The 13,957-nt window shown below is 45.2% G+C and overlaps 1 protein-coding gene across 1 annotated transcript in view; it reads right to left on the reverse strand.

Annotated features, from left to right (window-relative positions):
• ZMAT4 (zinc finger matrin-type 4) overlaps positions 1-13,957 on the reverse strand; it is a 406,389-nt gene that overhangs the window by 312,086 nt on the left and 80,346 nt on the right. The window contains exon 2 of the mRNA XM_021077599.1: positions 4,789-4,894. Coding sequence (XP_020933258.1) covers positions 4,789-4,890 — 102 coding nt within the window. The 5' untranslated portion in view covers positions 4,891-4,894. The remainder of the gene's footprint in view (positions 1-4,788; positions 4,895-13,957) is intronic.

Consider the following 13,957-nt stretch of genomic DNA (forward strand, 5'->3'; position numbering starts at 1 on the left):
TTGCCACCAGAGCCATGAAATTCACAAGGACTGATGACTTACACAGCCCACAAAGCAACACAAGGGGTGTTAGGGTTTACAGAAAGGGGCAAGCCCTTGGGGCTGGCATGTTGCTGGTTGGTTTCATTGCATCTGCCAAACAAGATCTCTCTCTCTTAGATCTACTCACTCATCTCCTTCCTTTAGCTTTATGCCAGAAAAGAATCTTTCTGCCCTTTGGGTTTCGTTTCTCATGATCTTCCCTGTACCAGAAAACAACCCCTTCCCTCACTGCAAGCAACTCTTCCCTCTTTGCTGAAAATTATTCTTTAGCCACTTGAAGCTTGGAGCAAACTACTCAAGTGGCCTCACTGGGAAATCATTTCTCGTCTCTGTGACATTCAGGCATGTTCATTTGAAAGCTTTCTCTTCCTCTCTGTGTCTGTGTCTACTTCTTCTATTGATTCAGACTATTCAAACAGAGAGCAGAGACAACATCTAATTATATCTTCCACCAAAACATTAACATGTTATTAATGCTTAGCAAGTAAGAAAAAAAAAGCAATAATGTCCTTATGTTTCCCCTTTTAGTCACCCCACGACCTCATGTGCAAAAAGAGTTCTTAAAAGTAGAGTGTGGAGGAGTTCCCGTTGTGGCTCAGCAGTAATGAACCTGACTAGTATCCATGATGATAGGATGCAGGTCCAATCCCTGACCCTGCTCAGCCGGTTAAGGATCCTGCATTGCCTTCAGCTGTGATGTAGCTCAGATCTGGTGTTGCTGCAGCTGTGGCATAGGCTGGCAGCTATGGCTCTGAATTCAACCCTTAGCCTGGGCACCTTCATATATTGGGGGTGTGGCCCTAAAAAGAAAAAAAAAAAGGAGAGTATGGAAGGGTTTAGTCCGTTAGACATATATGAGGTTGTTTGGTCCTCCTATATAAAGGTTCAAGTTTCAAAATGAGGTGTGAAGCCATTAGACAATAATCCATCTTCCATGGTTTTTTTCTCTCCCATGTCAATGGACTGGTATGCACATCTCTTGGCAAAACTCCTATCAAAGCTACTCTCTTCCCAACAATACACATTGATCACCGTCAACAGGTTGTCATTCAGAAATGCTCAGTTACACTTTATGCTCTTAAATACTGAAGAGCCTCACAGGAGTCCAGGCTCCCCTTTCCTTAGCTCCTTGAGCCCACCCTACCTGTAAGTGCTGCCAGCCTTTCTTCTCTAAAACACATCTGGTCCATCCAGGCCGGTCTCCTTGGAAATGCCAAGGCTTCTTATTCGAATAACCCCTGCATTAAATCCCTCCACTGGAGCCTAGATAATTCATGTCATCCCCTCAAATCTTTCTTGACCATAATAGAGCTTGGAGATGACTCACCCTTAGGAATTTGGAATATTCAAAGCTCTAAACAGTCAATAGCACACAAAACCAAAAAACAAACAAACAAAAAAAAGAGTTCCCATTGTGGCTCAGCGGTAGCAAACCCGACTAGTATCCATGAGGACATGGTTCCATCCCTGGCCTCGCTCTGTGGGTTAAGGATCTGACATTGATGTGAGCTGTGGTATAGGTTGCAGACACGGCTCAGATCCTGTGTTGCTGTGACTGTGGCACAGGCCAGCGGCTACAGATCTGATTGGACCCCTAGCCTGGGAACCTCCATATGCCAAGGGTGCAGCCCTAAAAAGAAAACAGGAACGTCAATAGCACAACATAGCATGCATCACAAAGCCAAAAAGACAGAAGAACTAATACTGTGTTTATATCAAATTACATCAGCCACTCCTTAAGAACAGAATGTAGAGATCCAGAACAAGGTAACACACACATATATACCACACCAAACAACAAATTCTTTTCCTTCCAATGACGTTTATGAGCTTCCTGGGGGCAGTGACTACCCCTCATAGAACCCAGAACCTCTGAAATAACTAACATTAAGAGGGCTGGGCAGGGAGTTGCCTTTGTGGTACAGTGGAAATGAATCCGACTAGCATCCATGAGGATGCAGCTTCGATCCCTGGCCTCACTCCGTGGTTCGGGGATCCAGCATTGCCGTGACCTGTGGTGTAGGTCGAAGATGCGGCTCAGATCCCACATTGCTGTGGCTGTAGCGTAGGCCGGCAGCTATAGCTCTGACTCAACCCCTAGCCTGAGAATTTCTGTATGCCATGAAATTTGGGGCCCCAAAAAGCAAACAAACAAACAGAAAACAGTAGTGGGCAGGCAGAAAGTTCACAGTGGGTTCTCACTGTTTTTTTTCTCATAAGGAAGCTCAGGATGTGATCTGGTCAAACGGAGGAGTAAAACCATACTAAGTCATAAATCAGGGATAGAGCACTGAGAATAAGGGTGACCCCATTTTCCATGAATTGAGTGGGCTTTAGGACTCACAGAGACCCACTCTCCATGCAAGAGGGGGTGTGTGGAGGGAGCGAGGGGTGAATGGAAGCAGTATCAGGTCCCAGATGGCTTTCAAGATCATCTGACAGAAGCCATCCCCTAGAGATGCAGGACTGAGAAGCCAGAAGTTCAGGCAAGATGCCTTCGGCCCAAGTGTTGCTTTTTCACCCCCGCCCCGCCAGCACCTCTGCAGCTCTTTCTCCCCAAAGGAAATGCCCCCATCTGCCTGGTGGCAGGAAGCAAACCATCACTCAGTGTTCCCATCCCTGGTTAACGGGAATGCACTTAATGTTGTTTTGATGATGTGTAACACTGTTAATTGCAGATCTATTGTAATTGCTTTCTTTTCTCTGTCTCATCTCTGCTACACGCAACAAATACCAAGCCATTAAACTGTGTCACAGCGGTACAGTGTGGAAACAGGAAAACTCGAATCCAAATAACTGAGCAGCTAAGGTTGTTTTTTTTTTCCTTTTAAAACAAAATTGTTGTTGTTTTTGATTTCCTGACATGACTCTGTCTAGCTCAGTTAACCACAAAGCAGGGCTGGGACGGTGTCACTAGGTTATTTTTGTCAACAAAAGCTCACTGAACAGCTAGGAAGTACTGGCCCTGTTCCAGAAATTACAGAAGATTGAATGAATAAAATTGTTTCTGGCCTAAAGAATCTAGGAAGATGATTAAAAACAGAACCCAAAAGTCTAATAAAGGAAGAGGCTTTATTAGATTAGATTAGAAATTCCGTAAGAGAGGCTACGGAATTTCAGAGCAGGGATGAATTCCCTGATTTTCCTTCGCTGGGGAAATGGAATTAATAAAATCACATGTGTTTACAAAGCAACATCTATAGGCTTTAGAAATTCGTAATTTCCAAAGATAGCTATCTTCTGTTTGAGATGATGCTTTTAGGTTTGCATTTACTTCTTCTTACACTTGACTGCCTATTGACAAAAGACTACGCTGACTTTTTTCCACAGGGGCTAATTTTTAAGTTTTCTCTGAAGAGCAAGTTTTATTAGCCTTTACCCAAATATGGCTGCCATGGAGTTAATAATGAAAAAGCAACATAATTTCACACACTGGGCACACTGTACAGCTTCCAAAGTGTTTTCACAAATACCATTTCAAGGAGGTCTCCTCTGGTCGCCACAAAACCAGGAGGAGAACACGGGGTCAGATGAATGCCTGGCTGGGTGTTGACGTGTGCATCTGATTATGATTCTTTTCATCGTGCACAGAGGAATCTGAGGCTCAGAGGAGTTGCTGAGTGACAATGACAACTGGCATTTTTCAGACGTCAGACAAAAAGAAAATTGCTGGCTAAGCCCTTCAATCTAAAATTACTTACAAATTATTACCCTTGAAAGCTCATGTTCTCACTGGTATGTGTTCTAACGGCCCTGAGCAGCATCTCAGGGCCCCAGCCTCCCCACTTCCTCCGACTGAGGCATCTCATTCCCTCCCAGAAACTGGTACCATCTCTCTTCTCATCCTCTCTTCCCCAACAAAGGATCAAAAGACAGCCATTTGAACTTCCATCCTAAAAAGCCAAAGCCACTGAATTATGTTCTTCAAGAGTATTTGGGGGTTCCTGCTGTGGCACAGCAGGTTAAGAACTCGACAAAGTGTCCTTGAGGATGTGGGTTGGATCCCTGGTCTCGATCAGTGGGTTAAGGATCTTGAGGTGCCGCAAGGTTCGGTCTAGGTCACAGATGCGGCTTGGATCTGGCATTGCGGTGTGGCTTGGGCCGGCAGCTACAGCTCTAATTCAACACCTGGCCTGGGAACCTCCAGGTGCTGCAGGTATGACGGTAAAAAATTTAAAAATAAAAAAATAAAAGAGTATTTGGGCTTTAAAATTTGTTATCACTCTGCCAGGGAAGACTTTTTGCTGACAAACATTTTTAGGGCAGCAGCCATAAGTTGGAAGGACTCTGGTGCTGAAACATTGACACTGCCCTGTTTCCCGCAGGGATTAAGAAAGGTGCTCTGAGCTCTTCTTCAGGGTCAGAGACAGAAAGAGAAGCTGGCGCTAATGCATCCTTGCCTGTGTCCCCGGGATGAGCAATGACACATTTAACAAGAGAGAAAGCCCACTGGGTCTCCAGGGGCTGAGGAACAAAAGGGAAAAGCAGAAGCTGGGAAGCAGCCAAGGGCCTGAGATGACAATGTCATCGTCGTTGTCATGTCCTCCGTCCCTGTGTGCCCCGCCCCCGCCCCAGCTCCAACCAACGCACGCGCATTTGTCCCCAGCCGGACCTCAGACTGTACAGCTCAAGCCCTGTGGTTCTTAAATCCTGCTCCAAGTCCCAAAGGGGGTGCTCTCAAGTCCCATGGCCATACCCCAGGCTGCTCCTTCTTCCAAAGACCTGAGCGCGAAACGCTGTTCTTACCTCGTAGTGGGCCACTCGCTGAGATTCCGATATGAGCTGCGCACTGCACACCTTGCAGTAACTGTCTGTAAATAAATCCTGATCGATATCGGAGGACTTCATCAGGCTAAAAGAGAATCAACAGAAGAGAAGAAAAATGAGTTCACCCTTTGATGTTTACTCAGGACATTATGCATATGAAGAAGCCGGAAGCAAAGCCATGGTGACGGTGCTTAGCTTCTGAGATCAGACGAGATAGGGTGCGTTCTGGGTGGTATGGCCCATAGACCAAACTTAACCACCGTAACCCTTGGGGCTACCATGTCAATCAACCTTAGTGTCCAAATCGCCATTTTCTTATAACTGCCCAACAGCCTGGCTGCTACTCTGAAAAATGGAAACCCAGCTTTAGCTTCCTTTGACACATCAGACTGACATCGAATGTATGGCCAAGGATGTATTGAGCAGACATCTTCAAAAAAATTTATAGCACCCAGAAATGGTAAGCACTCGATAGATCCAAGAAGAGGAAATAGGTTGAGTGAATTTTGATACGTCTACACCCTAAATACTACCTGACTCCCAATTCAAGCTCAGATCAAATCCTTTAAGAGACTCTTCAGTGATACAGGGAAAAGTTTACCATTAAAACAAAGGTTGAGGGAGTTGCCTTCATGACTCAGCATTTAACGAACCCAACTAGGATCCATGAAGATGTGAGTTTGATCCCTGGCCTCAATCAGTAGTAGGATTTGGTGTTGGCGTGAGCTGTGGTGTAGGTCCCAGACAGTGTCAAATCCCGAGTTACTGTGGCTGTGGTGTAGGCTGGTAGCTACAGCTCTGATTCGACCCCAAGCCTGGGAACTTTCCTGTGCTGCAGATGCGGCCCTAAAAAGAAAAAAAAAAAAAAAAAAAAAAAAAAAAACACAAAGGTTGATGAGTCAGTATTATGGACTCATTTTTAAAATGTCTAGATGTTGGGAGTTCTCGTGGTGGCTCAGTGGTTAACAAACCTGACTAGTACCCATGAGGATGCAGGTTCGATTCCTGGCCTCATTCAGTGGGTTAAGGATCTACCGTTGCCCTGAGCTGTGGTGTAGGTTGCAGACAAGGCTTGGATCTGGCGTTGCTGTGGCTGTGGTGTAGGCTGGCAGCTGCAGCTCCGATTCAACCCCTAGCCTAGGAATCTCTATATGCCACAGTTGCAGCCCTAAAAAGCCAAAAAAAAAAAAAGTGTAGATGCATAGGAAAATATTCCAGGAAGTTTTAACAAAATGTTAACAGCAGTTATCTTTGCAAGGTTATAGGTAATTATGTAATTTTCTTGATTTTTATTTTGTGTGTGTGGTAGTGCCTGTGCAGGCAGAAGTAGTTCCCAGGCCAGGGATCCAACCTTTGCCACAGCAGCAACCAAGGCCACAGCAGTGACAATCTCAGATCCTTAACCCATTGGCCACCAAGGAATGCCCAATTTCTTTAAAATTTCCTATAATAATCACACATTGCTTTTGTAGTACAAGGAAACATGTAGCTTTGTCAACAGCATTATAAGCAAAGTCAAATGAGTTTTGAGTTCAAGAGCTCTACTAGGACAACTCAGGAGTTCCCATTGTGGCTGAGCAGTGACAAACCCGACTCATATCCATAAGGATGCAGGTTCAATCCCTGGCCTCACTCAGTGGGTTAAGAACCTGAGTTGCTGTGGCTGTGATGTAGGCCTTTTGCTGCAGCTCGATTCAACCCCTAGCCTGGGAACTTACATAAGCCACAGATGCAGACATAAAAAGAAAGAAAAAAGTCAAGTCAGACTAAACTAGGAGTTCCAGTTGTGGTGCAGCGGAAATGAATCCGACTAGGAACAATGAGGTGGCAGGTTCGATCCCTGGCCCCGCTCAGTGGTTTAAGGATCCAGCATTGCCATGAGCTGTAGTGTAGGTCACTGACATGACTCGGATCTGACATTGCTGTGGCTCTGGTGTAAGCTGGCAGCTGCAGCTCCGATTTGACCCCTAGCCTGGGAACCTCCATATGCCGTGGTTATAGCCCTAAAAAGACAAAAAGACAAAAAAAAAAAAAAAAAAAGACTAAACTAACTATAACTCTTTTTGCAAGTTTCTACCTTGTAAAAAGAGGAGGCCTGGAGAATCCCACTGAGTCTTCTACATTTAGAGCAGATGAAATTCACAAAGGCCACTTCCCACACCACCACTGAGCCCACAGAGGGGAAGAAACACATCCTCACATTCCAAAGGCTAAATCAAAATGCAGCCAGGCTTCTCAGGCTTGTGAAAGTGCCCTGACACGGACGTGTCCCACACAGCTGACATGTAATGTCACCACCTTGGCAACACACACCAGCAGCTCAGAATCCTCTCCTCCAACCCCCAAATCCTCTTCATCTTAACCTCCTCCCTGCCAGAGTAAGAGTCAGGACTGTGCCAGACGGCGTGCATGTGAAGAGGCAAGAGAAGTGCAGAAAGGGAGGCACCCTGAACCCCATCCTACCCCAGCACCCTCACTGTACACATGACAATGTCCAAAGTCACACTGTCGATATTGGCCACTGCCACAAGCACTGTCCAGCATCCATGGTTCCAATTTCCACTCTTCAAATCCATCCCAGTTCTAGCTGTGGGGACCTGGGTGAGTCACTAAACCCTCCAGAGCTGTTTTCTCCCTCTAGAAATTGAGATGTATTTCCCACACCTCCTTAGAGAATTTTGGGGAAGATTAAAGGAGAAAGATAGAAGCAGGCACTCTACAAACTCTAAATCTCCCTCTAATTGAAAAGCGTCATAATCAGTTTTTTTTTTTTTTTTTTTTTTTTTTTGCTTTTTTTGGCCTCCCCACCCACCCACCCACGCCCATCGTTATATGGAATTCCTGGGCCAGGGTCAGATGTGAGCCCCAGTTATGACCTATGCCACACCAGATGTTTTAACCCATTGTGCCAGGCTAGGGGTCGAATCTTCATCCTGGCACTGCAAAGATGCCACCAATCCTGTTTTGCCACAGCAGGAACTACCGTGATCACTTTTTAAATGATATCCCAATATTGGTAAGATATTGGGCAAGGCTTGACTAATGCAACAAAATGAAAAATTGTACTTCACCTTAAGACGTTTTATAAAATCATCTGGAGTTCCTGTCGTGGGTCAGGGAGTTAAGGAGCCAGCATAGTCTCTCTGAGGACATGGGTTCAGACCCTGACCTCGCTCAGGAGTTAAGATACAGTACTGCTGTGGCTGTGGTATAGGCTGGCAGCTGCAGCTCTGATTTGGCCCCTGGCCTGGGAACGTCCATATGCCACAGGTGCAGCCCTAAAAAGATAAATAAATAAATAAACCATAAAATTTAAAATAAAAAATCATCTAAATATTTGGGTCATGGGAATAAAAGTATCTGTCTGCAATAAAAGGCTGCCTGCCTCAACAACTCCACACTCACTTTCTACCTTGCCCTTGGCTGTCTTGGTTTAGGCATTTGGCCTCTGTATTAAGCAATTCAAAAGGATTCACAGTTTCTGCTGCCCAGATCAGGTTACCTCGGGTTTTCCAATGCCCTGAGTCCCTGTAGTAATGCCAGAGATTAAGGACCAGGACCCTCACAGCTGATGTGGACCTGTTGTTTCTGGAAGACTCATTCTGGGCAGACAGCCTGGTCAGCCTGGTGTACAGCACCCACAGGGCCTGAAGATCCACTAACTTGCCGGCAACCTGTTTGTTTGTTTTTTCTTTTAAGGGCCGCAGGTGCAGCCTACGGAAGTTTCCAGCTAGGGCTCAAATTGGAGTTGCAGTTGCTGGCCTACGCCACAGCCACAGCAGCTCAGGATCTGTGCCATGTGACCTATACCACAGGATCCTTAACCCACTCTGCGAGGCTAGGGATCCAACCCACATCCTCATGGATACTCGTCAGATTCATTACCACCAAGCCACAGTGGGAACTCCCTGTGTTAGGTACTTTTTAAGGCTGAGTCAAAATCTGCCCCACTGTAGATATACTCAGTTATTCTTTGAGAACAACACAGAATAATTCTACTCTTCCTTCTCATGAGATCCACCCTTAAGTACTGAATATAGCTCTCTTCTATCTATTCCCAAACCCTGTCCTGCTTTATCATCTTAGTCTATGTCTCTTTTTCTTTCTTTTTATGGCCACACTTGGAGCATGTGGAAGTTCCTGGGCCAGGGGTTGAATCAGAGCTGCAAGTGTGACCTGCACCACAGGCAGGGTAACACCAGATCCAAGCCACATCTGCAACCTACACCACAGCTTGCAGCAAAGTCAGACCCTTAACCCACTGACTGAGGCCAGGGATCAAACCTTCATCCTCACAGAGACAACATTGGGTTCTTAACCCACTGGGCCACAATGGGAACTCCCATGTCTATCTTTTTATAGGCCATCTTCAAAAGCCGTGCCCAGAACAGAATGAAACATCCTGCATAGGATCACAAACCCAAATGGCCATCCCAAATAGCCATGGCCATTTGTAATGGTCCGTATTCACATCTTAGAATGCAGATGGAGAAGAGGGGCTTTGATGATGCGAGAATGTAGTACAACATTTTGAAATGTCAAATGGGGAAAGAAAGCTTAGTAAGGTATATTTTTGAAAGCAAGCTCCTATAAGTAGTTGTGTTTAAATATTATCATGTTCCCTGCTATTTCTAATAAAGAAGCGCCTGAAAATAGATTCATGGGTGACCTGGTTAATAGGAATCTCCAAACTCGCTGCACACTCCCTCCTCATTATACAACCAACTGCAGAAATCAAACACTGCGAAAGGATATTCAAGGTACGTGTCGGACCAAGTGAGGCCCGTAGGAGTCTGAGTCTCGGTAAAGCAGCTGTGCAGCAGAAATAGCTTTAAAGGCAGAATATAAAATGTGTATCCTAAAAAAAAAAAAGAAATTCAAAGAGGAAGAGAATATCATGGCTTTTTCCACTGTTTTATGTAAGAATATTGAGGGAACGAACCCACATGCAATAAAATGGCAATAATGACCCCTCTCAAATCTGAAAGGCTAAAATCTGGAATCTGTAGAATACCTGGATAAGGAAAATTCCAGTGGGAGGCCATTAGTGGACAAGTTTCAGGCTGGTTTGTGCATGACACCTTTTCTCTAAGAAAAAAGAACGCTCTCTGCGTAGGTCACTTCAGACAACCAGAGGATCTGATTTATGATTCGAAGAGCAGAATTTCCAAGAGAGAGAAGGCTGTCACTCACTTCCCTCCTCCTGCTTGTTTAGAATAGAAATCTCAACCTCACAGGTCCTCAGAAGTTACAGGAGAACCTGGTCAGAAAAACACCGGAAAACCTGACCAGCATTCCTTGGCCTTGTCCATGGTGCTGAATCCTCAGCCAGCTCAGAGAGGGTACTGAGTTACTGACCACCACCGGTCAGTACTACTGTCCTTCAGACTCAATGTGTGATGACCCTCGACTCTAGGAATACTCTGATTAAACTGAACTCTGAGGCATTGGGACATTGTGAAGAGGGAGGCAAAAGTAAGGGAAGGAAAGGGGGAGCAGTTTGACTTCCTGGATTTGAAAGTTACCTGCATAAAAGCTTCCTCAGGGAGTTTCCGTCATCATGGTGCAGCAGAAATGAATCTGACTAGGAACCATGAGGTTGCAGGTTCAATCCCTGGCCTCACTCAGTGGGTTAAGGATCTGGCATTGCTGTGGCTGTGGTGTAGACCGGCAGCTACAGCTCCAATTAGACCCCTAGTCTGGGAACCTCCATATGCCATGGGTGTAGCCCTAAAAAGACAAAAAAAAAAAAAAAACTTCCTCAATGCCACCCATCCAGGCACATTCCAAAGCAAACATGGCAGTTTTGAATAATCTATCATTCTTCTGTATTCACGTACGAAAGGGCTACCCATATTTCAATAAAGGAAAGGCCTAGAGTGGAGTTGGAAGTGATATTAGACTAGGAATATGATCAGATTTTTCTTATTTGCTATCCCAGGACTCTACGCAGCCAGAGACCTATTCAAATGCGTAGCAATGACAGTATAAGACTCAGAGATGTCGCTCAGGATAATAAACACAGAAAATCCAGAGGGGGGAGCTTTGTTTATTTAGTAATGGTTATTGTGGATCTATTATGTGTGTGAGACACCAAGATAACAGAAGGCACAACTCCTGTCTTCCAAAGATTGATGAGCTATTGAGCGAGAAAAGAGATAACACGCCAAATACCTAAGGCACGGGCACCAGGTGGAATCTGGCTGCTAAAAAAAAAAAAAAAAAAAAAAAGTGCTACAAGATTTGAAGAGATAAGAGGTATGATAGCAAACTCTTCAAGGGAGTTTTATAAGAGCTTAAAATTTAACAATGGATAGGATTAGGAGTTTCCATTGTGGCTCAGTAGATGAACCCTAATAGTGTCCATGAGGACATGGGTTCGATCCCTGGCCTTGCTCAGTGGGTTAAGGATCTGGCATTGCTGCAAGCTGCTACATATGTAGCAGATGCAGCTCAGATTCCGATTGCTGTGGCTGTGGCATAAGCCAGAAGTTGCAGCTCTGATTTGACCCCTAGCCTGGGAACGTCCATATGCCATAGGTATGGCCCTACAATGACAAAAGAAGAAGAAGAAGGGGAAGAAGAAGAGGAAGGGGAAGAGGAAGGGGAAGAAGAAGAATATATAGGATTAGAATGGAAGGAAAGAGATTCCATCTCAAGAGTTAATTCTCTTCCCTGGCACACACACAAAAAAAATCTTACTCTCAGTAGGTATAAGAAGATCTTTACAAAGGGCATTGGTGGGGCTAATTTGGGATTATGCAGCATAAGGGGAAGAGGCAGCAAACTGCAAGAAGCTCAAGATCCAGACAGAAGGATGAGAGCCAGGTCTGCACATGTTACTCAAAGGTGCAAGGAATGGCCTTTTCCAGAATCTTCAAATGCTGATAGGACATCTTCCTTTCTGCTTCTTTCTGCTCCTCAAAAGCAGATTTCAGGAGCATGGGCTGAAAACCCAAAGAAACCTGAGGCTTCCTGGCCAAGATTAATATCTTTCATTTCATTCCATTTCTAATAATGGTAAAATAGCTTCTGACTCAAAGATCCCCAAACCCCATATAGGACTCTTAGGAGGAAAAACAAGACATTAGCTCAAATCCAAGTTTGGTGACTCGCCAACTAGGTTTCTGAGAAAGTTATATGTCCTTCTTGAGCCCTGTTTTCCTCATTTGTGAAATGGAAAAACACTCTCACGGGGTTACTGCGATGATTAGAGAAGATGTAGATTAAAAAAGCACCTATGAAAGACTGCAGCATGTGGCAGGCACTCAAAAACAGATTACAAATATTATTAATTCTATATTATCATTATTCTTATGTTCAGGAGGGATGCTGTAAAATATTTAAGCCAAAAAATGAATAAAACCACATGCAGGACTAAGGGGGAAGATGAACGCAGTTGGTGTGCTGAAATCCTAGCCTTTTTTTGCCATCACAGGTTTCTCTTTGGTATTAACAGTATCATCCACAGAAATGTCTTGTTTCCACGGAATTCCAGTGCCTGCTGATGCTCAGGCATTACACCTGCGAAAATCCCCATACTTCATGAATGTGTAAAATCCGTTGTCACTGCCAGTAGGTGCTAAGAGTGGCAGATGGAGTGATTTGATGAGAACCACGTCCCACCCTCTCTCTTGTCCACTACTGCTCTTCTCCCTGTGACCTGCTTCCCAGGGGGACAAAAAGAAACCACATGCCACCCAAAGTCTGGGTGCAGATCAGCTCTCTGCACCCACAGCCACACCCTGCAGTGGCCCTGCCATGGCCACAGCAGTCAGGCTCCCCAGAATGGCATCTCCTGTCCCTTGGGGAGAAAAGAGAAGCTTGGACCCCCACCCCACCATTTGAGTGGAAATGCCCAAATCTTTGGAGTAAAAATGCCCAAATCCTCCACGAGGAGGCAGCCATGGTGAGGGCTGAGCCGATGGACACAGAACTCGGTACCCCACTGCCACTTACGGACTTGTTACTCAACTCCTAAGCCTTAGTTTCTCATCTGGAAAATGAGGCTGATGACTCTACCTGCCTCTTGGAGGAATTAAATCGAGTGGTAAGGCCCTTTAGCGCTAAGCCCGACTCAGGAGCACCACTTAATACCTTTATAACAGCAAAATAAAATCCTTATCCCTTCTGGGTCCAGAGCTTTCACAAGGGTCAGACACTGTTGGGAGTATTTTTAGATGCAATTCCTGATACTGCTGAGTTCACAGAGTCAGAGAGAGTGGCAGTTTGGAAAGTCAGAAATATGCCCCTAAGTGCAAGTGCAGTGCTTTGGTTGAAACTGGCTTGGGTCTTAAATCTTAAGGGTTTGTTTTTGTTTTTTGTTTTTTTAGGGCCAAACCCACAGCATATGGAAGTTCCCAGGCTAGGGGTCAAATCGAAGGTTAAGCTGCTGGCCTACACCACAGCCACAGCAACGCAGGATCCCTGATCCACTGAGCGAGGCCAGGGATTGAACCCGTACCCTCATGGTTACTCATTGGATTCATTTCCACTGCACCATGACGGGAACTTCCCCTTTCTGCTTTATCTTTAAACACCTTCTTGATTGTATGCTCTTGTACATGAGCAGTATGAGACTGTGTCTGTGACCTACATCACAGCTCGAGGCAAAGCCGGATCCTTAACCCATTGATCGAGGCCAGGGATTGAACCCGCATCCTCATGGATACCAGTCAAATTCTTAACCCTCTGAGCTGCAACAGAGGCTTAAATCCTATTTTTAAAACGCCAGAGAAGGAGAAAATGAACAGAGAGTAGGTTAATTGATCTTACAGGTGAGATTTGGAGTGAAAATGCCCAAATCTTTGGAGTAAAAATGACCAAAGCATTTCAGCACAGTGAGCCTTTCAACCTGTCCTATTGTCTGTCTCAGGAGTATCATTAAAAATCTGAAAATGGAGTTCCTGTTGTGGCTGTGCTGTTTAAGAACCCAACTAGTATCCATGAGGATGTGGGTTCCATCCCTGGCCTCACTCAGTGGGTTAAGGATCCAGTATGGCCTTGAGTTGTGGTGTAGGTGGAAGATGTAGCTGGGATGCAGTGTTGCCGTGGCTGTGACATAGTCCAGCAGCTGCAGCTCCAATTCGACCCCTAGCCTGGGAACTTCCATATGCCACAGTTGTGGCCCGAAAAAAAGTAAATAAAA

Source organism: Sus scrofa, chromosome 17, assembly GCF_000003025.6.
Source record: "Sus scrofa isolate TJ Tabasco breed Duroc chromosome 17, Sscrofa11.1, whole genome shotgun sequence".
Lineage (NCBI taxonomy): Eukaryota > Metazoa > Chordata > Mammalia > Artiodactyla > Suidae > Sus > Sus scrofa.